The 6,000-nt window shown below is 53.1% G+C and overlaps 1 protein-coding gene across 6 annotated transcripts in view; it reads left to right on the top strand.

The window, feature by feature from the left end:
* The first annotated feature begins 742 nt into the window (after nucleotides 1–742).
* SYT7 (synaptotagmin 7) overlaps nucleotides 743–6,000 on the top strand; it is a 146,921-nt gene continuing 141,663 nt past the window's right edge. The window contains exon 1 of one of the 6 annotated variants that reach the window (XM_019547316.1): nucleotides 743–1,047. In XM_019547316.1, the coding sequence (XP_019402861.1) occupies nucleotides 981–1,047 (67 nt within the window). In that variant the 5' untranslated portion in view covers nucleotides 743–980. The remainder of the gene's footprint in view (nucleotides 1,048–6,000) is intronic. The other 5 variants (XM_019547317.1, XM_019547318.1, XM_019547319.1 and 2 more) reach the window with 5 other exon arrangements.

Genomic DNA, 6,000 nt, shown 5'->3' with positions numbered 1-6,000 from the left:
TTTGGCTTGGCTACCTTCCTCTGCCCTGTGCTCGTGCCCTCGGAGGACAGTCGTTTTAGGAGGTGTTTTAGCTAGAGCTGTTTTACTGATCTTATGCTCAAAGAAATGGGGCAGCCCCACATCTAGGAATCTGGGACGTGCTGTTGTGTTGGGACTTAGGAGGGACAGCTGCACAGTAGCGCTTGCCCACTTTCTGGGCAGCAGGGTCTCTTGCCAGTGCCCAAAGAGAGGGAAGGGGCACTGGCAATGCAGTAGGGGTGCCTGGGCCTGGCAGGTGGTTACCCACAGGGTCCTGGTGCATGGGCTGCTACCAGCAATGGGCCCGGGGCCAAAGGACAAGCTGTCCTCCCCGGAGTTGGGGAGATGCTGGGTGGAGGATCTGGGCAGAGGGAGTGCAGGGGCTGTTTTTCAAAGCAGTCCCAATTTCAGCTGAAGGCAGAGTGGCCTGTCAGTGCTCGGTACCTCAGCAAAATAAGGCCTGTAGGAACTAGCAGGCTGGGACAGAGCCAATGTCCATCTGGTCCAGTTCCTTGTGTTTGTCAGTAGCCAGCACCAGATGCCTCAGTGGAAGGTATCAAAGGTGTCAGAGCCCCAGAGCCTGTAATTATGGAATAACATGCCCACAAGGGAAAATTCTCACTCTCTGTCTTAAGTACTTATCTGGTCCTGTCACTGCAGCCTCTGAGCATCTTACAGCCTTGAATCCATTGATCCTTACACCCCCTCCGGGAGATGGACGGATGCCGCTTGTGTTTTACAGATGGAGAACGGAGGCACAGAGTGGCTAGGTGCCGGCCCAGGGTCACAGGGGAAATCTGTAGCAGAGCAGGGACATGGATCCAAGCATCATGTGTCCCAGCCAATGTCATAAAAGCTGAACCACTGTCCTGAGAGCCCTCACTACAGCCTGACTTGGGTCCGGACAAGGGGAGCTTACATCCCTTCCAAACTTTGGCTCTTGTGGTTTAGAGTCCTGCGTCATGTTCTCATTATCAGTGCCAACAGGTCCCGTCCGTCCCTTGAATCTGGCCACACTGGCTCTTTGTGGTGAGGGCTTCCACTGGCTGATCTTAAATATTTCCTCTCCTCATCTTCAAATTTGCTATTTCTCTCATTGTTGAATGGCCTCTCGTTCATGTTTGACCTGATCTTAGCTGTCTCCTGTGAATTATTTTCTTTACTTTGCTCATATTCCTTCTGAGTCATCTCCCTTCCAAACTAAAGCAGTCCCAAGCTTTTCAGTTTCTCCCCACAGGGAAGTTTTCTCATATCACTAACGATCCTGTCTCTGAACCTCCACGTTTCCGCTCTGTCCTCTCAAGACAAGGTCTTTGGACCAGCATGTGGCATTCCCTGCCAGGGTGTCCCAGGACTTTACAGACTGGCACTGTAATGTCCTCAGTATACTTCTCCCTCCCTTCCCTCTTGCTTCTTAGTATCTGTTTGCTTTTTCCTTCTTGCTGCTACACGTTGCGTAGAGGCACATTGCACTGTCTATAGCCATGCTCAGATCTTTTCTTGACCGGGGCAGTGAATGTAGAGCCCAGCAGTTCCTTCCTGTGGTCCATTTTCTTACCAGAACCTCCTGTTCTGCCCTGGTCCCTTGCTCAGGAAACGGAGCACCCCAGGTATGTCATAACCGTGACTGCTTGCTGTTGTCCTCTACCTGTCCCTGGATTAGGCAGTAGCAGCTTACAGTACCCTCAGCTTGGCACTTATATTGCTGCATGGGCAGTTTGCCCCAGCTTCTACCATGCACTGCACTCACCACATAATGTGAGTAGCCTTCCCTGCACCACCCTGGATGAGAGACTCTATTCTACTGCCCATCCACTGCACTAAGGAGGCTTCAACAGCTTCCCTCTCTGTAGCATGGCATGCAAGTGAGCATGCACCTATCTGTGGGGTGATCCCTCACCATCTGCTAGGGACCCCTTTGTACAGCCATGCCTTAAACCCCTCCACCCAATATGCCATGTGTCCAAACACTCCTGCACCCATAATCTTGATCTTATACTACTATGAACCCTGCTTTCATCATGTCATGTGGGGCAATCCTGTTCCACCACTTGCACTGAACTTGTCCTGGCCTCTGGCCTCCTGTGACTTCCGGATTGCAGGTGCAGTGGGGCTAGCCCCTCTGCCTGACCACACATCATCCCAGCTTGCTTGCCCTTACTGATCTTTCCCCCTTAAATGGTAGATTCCTAGGGTCTGAGCTCCCAAGCTAGCTTGCTTGTCAGAACACATTGAGCCAGATGGGGGTGCTGATAAGGCAGCAGAGACCTTCCTTTCATGCCCTGGACAAGCCCAGATGCTTGAATGAGTGTGCGAGTTCAGGCTTTTCAGGAGCTCAGAGGCTCCCAATGATTTCCCATTAAAGATAACAGGAGTTGAGGGCAGTGTGTCCCTTGCAGGGTGTAGCCCCACATATGCCTGCTCATTGTGTGTCCGGTAGGCAGGCCAAGCAGATCTATGAATAGCCTCTGCTGATGCAAATTCAGCCAGCAACCCAGCCCACAATGAGCTGGTGAGAGAGCTTTGGCTGTGCAGAGGGGTGGCCTGAGGGACGGTGCGCTGGTAAGGGATGAAGAAGTTGCTTCCTGTGCTCGAATCTCCCATCTGTGAGAAGCGCAGGGAACAGCTTTGCACAGCAGCATTCAGAGGAGCAGGTGCTGACTTGGGACCAGGGGTTACAGCGGTAATAAAGCAGCAGCACAGAAATGAATGCCAAAATATTTACAGCTTTGTGCCCTCAGGTGATGTCACAGGGTGGTACCAGGTCAGTGTATGAATGGGAGACTGGGTGGTGAAGCAGGGTGGGGATGATCAGCTCTGAGTGTGTCCAACATTCCCAGGTATGCTGTTTGTGCCCCGTGGGTATCATGCTTCCTTCTCAGTCATACTGGTCCCCTAGCCCCAGCCTGGTGTCTAGGGGCACTGTGCTGCAGGAGGGGGCACATTTGCATCATTAAAGAGCTCCCAGTGTGACTGCTAAGCTTGGGTTTCCCTTGAGGAGTTGCATTTTGAATCCCTGCAGCACTTTGAGTTGGATGCAATATAATCCTTCATTTCCTGCTCTGTGGGGAGTGTTGATGCAGCTGCTGTTTAACAGAAAGCATCTCTTTCCAGCAGTGGCTGCATTTCAGGGAGGTGATATTCCATGATGCTGATAAGGGATCATATCTGGCAAAGCCCCATTCATTACACTTTGTAAAATCTGGTCTCACCCTTGAATGAAAAGTGCATGGTAGGGCAATATGGTGGGTGCAGTTGCTATTATTTAATCCAAAATAAGCCATAGTCCAGTTCTGCACTCTGAGTTGAAAGATGTCAGGTAAAGGTGTAGTGTAGGGTAAATGGAACAAGTTCACTTGCAATTCAAACTAGGGTTGAACAAATGTAATTTCCAGACACTCCTTCCAAAATCCAGGAGCTTCAGGGAAGCTTTTTGCACCAGAAGTTTACAGCAAAGGATAGAGGAGGCACCAGGGGCATGGTTATGCTTGTGCAAGAACTGGGGATTGGCTAGTGGGAGGGGGAAGCATGGAAGGGAGTGTGCTCTGGGGTGCCTTTGCCACAGACACTTATGCCACTGATATGTAGCTGGCATGTCTGGAGGATCTGTGGTGGCTTGAAAAACAGGATGCTGTCTAAGTGTGAAAGCCTTCTGCCCTGGCGTAAGGTTCCATCCTAGCCCACCAACTTGTACCCTCCCCTACAGAGTAAGACTTCTCCCTTCTCCATCTCATCCCTTCCCTTTACATTTCACAAGGCTCTTTTTCTTCCATCACAGCTCCCCGGATCCCACCCTGCCAGTCTGGCCCCACCCAGTCCCTCAAGCAGCCTCAGAACTTCACTTGTCCCCAGTCAGTCCTCCCCAGGAGTGCAGTGGGAGGTGGCAGTCTAACTGTGGTTGCAAGAACAGGCCCTGGGAAGGTGGGTAGGGATCAGCACCATGTACTATCCCTGCAGGGCAGAGGCCCCCTCCCAGCCCATGTACCAGGGCAGCTCTTTCTGCTGCTCCTTTTGTGCCTTCCCTCTTTGGCCTCTCTCCTCTGACTGCTGGCCTCAGGAGCTAGCTGGCTGCACTGGCGGGAGCCAGCAGCCTCAGCAATGGTCCCTCAGGACATGGTGAATAAATAACCAGGCAGCAGTGTGTTTCCCCTGATGTTTTCTTAGGGTGGCGCTTTGGGGGTGGGAGGCAGGGAGCAGGGAACGCTGAAGTCTGGGATGAAAAGGGCTGAGCCTTTGAACATCAGATGGCAGAGCTGGAGGACAGGCAACTCCCCCAGGCTTGTGGTACAGGGACAAAAGCCCTAGTCGGTAAAAAAATAAGGTGAGAGAACATCAAAAAGATTGTAGCCTGCGGCATGGGGACAGGCGGAGCCATGGCCCTGAACTTGCATAAATGGAGCAGCCAGAGGGAAGGTGGGAGGGGAGGAAGGGAGCAGAGCTGGGGAAGATCGTCAGTGCTGAGGCAGACAAAGGGCAAGGAGCTCAACAGGGCCAGGCTGCTCTGCAGAGTGTTCCTCTTCCCTTGCTCCCTGCAGGGGTCTGGGGGCAATCCTAGGAGTGGTCCACCTCTGCCCCTCCCTCTCCCTCCCTTCTTCCCCTCCTCCCATGTGATGATGTGGTGCATGCCTGGCCTGAGTGGGAGTTGCCTGTGCTGTTGTGCCAAGGTGCTGACTCCTAGCTGCACCTCTCAGTCCTTCTGACCCAGAGTGCCCCCTGCTACTCTGGTGCTGCCAGCTACACTTCGTCTCTGCCTCTGCCGCAGCCTCAAAATCCAGCCCTGCCTCCCTCACCCCATGCATATATCTTCTGCCACTGCCCCTCCATCACCTTCTACAACATCACCTGCTCTTCAGGCTTGAACTCCCTCTGTCCTGCCCCAGACACTGTTGTGCTTTTCCAGGTCTGGGTCCCCCTTGCCCCGCCCGCTCTGCAGCCCCCCATTCATGTTATTCTCAGCAGAAGCCATTCATGCCACTCTCAGCTCCCATGTGGTAGGTAGTATGTGGATGAAAGCAAACAAGATGCCTAGACTCCTTTTACCTGGGATCCAGCTTGCATCTCCTGGTGGGGTTGGAGGGGAGGAAGGCTATGCATGAAGCTGTTGCAGAGGGGAGCTCCTAGGGCTCCCACCCTCCCTCTCCCACTAGCCTCCTGCTTGCTTTTCTTTCTTTCTCTTTCTTCCCCGCCTACTAGCTGTAAAATTCCTCCTCCTCCAAAGCTCTCAGGTGCCTCTGCCTCTCAGAATAGCTCCTGAGCTGAGGAAAACCATACATGCACATACCCCTCTCCACTGCCCCCCGGGCTCCTTGCTTTCCAGCTGAGTGACAGATGAGGGCAGGTTATTCCAGTTATACACACCCTGCCTATAGCTGGAGGAAGATGAGCCCTTTGTGAAGCAAGGGAGCCCGTGAGGGCCAGGGCTGTGGGATCTGTGCAAGACAGATCCTGACTTTGGACACAAAGAGAGCTGGCATGAGGGGGGAGCAGCCAGGAATAGAGGGAGAGGAGAGAGCTGGAGGCTGCTTTCCGTGGTCTGATCTTGCAGCCTTCAGACTGCCAGAGAGAGAGAGAGAGTGGGAAATGAAGACAGATGCAGATAATATTGCTGCCACCCCCAAGCCCCCAGGGGCTTGACTACAATATCTATTATGGATGAATTCAACAGGGGAAGGGATTTCGACTAGCAGACAGCAAGGCTGACACTAAGGGGCCATGTTCAAAAGGCAGAGAGCCAGGGAAAGTGTAAAGTCGCGGTACTTATCTAGGGTGAGAGGCTTAGAAGGCTGCCCCTGGTCCTGCAAGGCATAGTGCACATTCCCTAGGAGAGGGCCAATGCAGAGACGGGTGAAGTGAGTCCTGCGGAAAAGACCCAGGTCCCTCCTGGCCTGGTTGGTGCGGGGTCTGTAGTCAGAGTGGGAAACCATACATCCCTGCCCAGGCCCTCATGAATTTACAGGTTGTACAGTCGAAAGGGACTGTCAC

Source organism: Crocodylus porosus, unplaced genomic scaffold (genome assembly GCF_001723895.1).
Source record: "Crocodylus porosus isolate Cpor-Errol unplaced genomic scaffold, CroPor_comp1, whole genome shotgun sequence".
NCBI lineage: Eukaryota > Metazoa > Chordata > Crocodylia > Crocodylidae > Crocodylus > Crocodylus porosus.
This window is presented reverse-complemented; position numbering and strand designations above follow the sequence as displayed.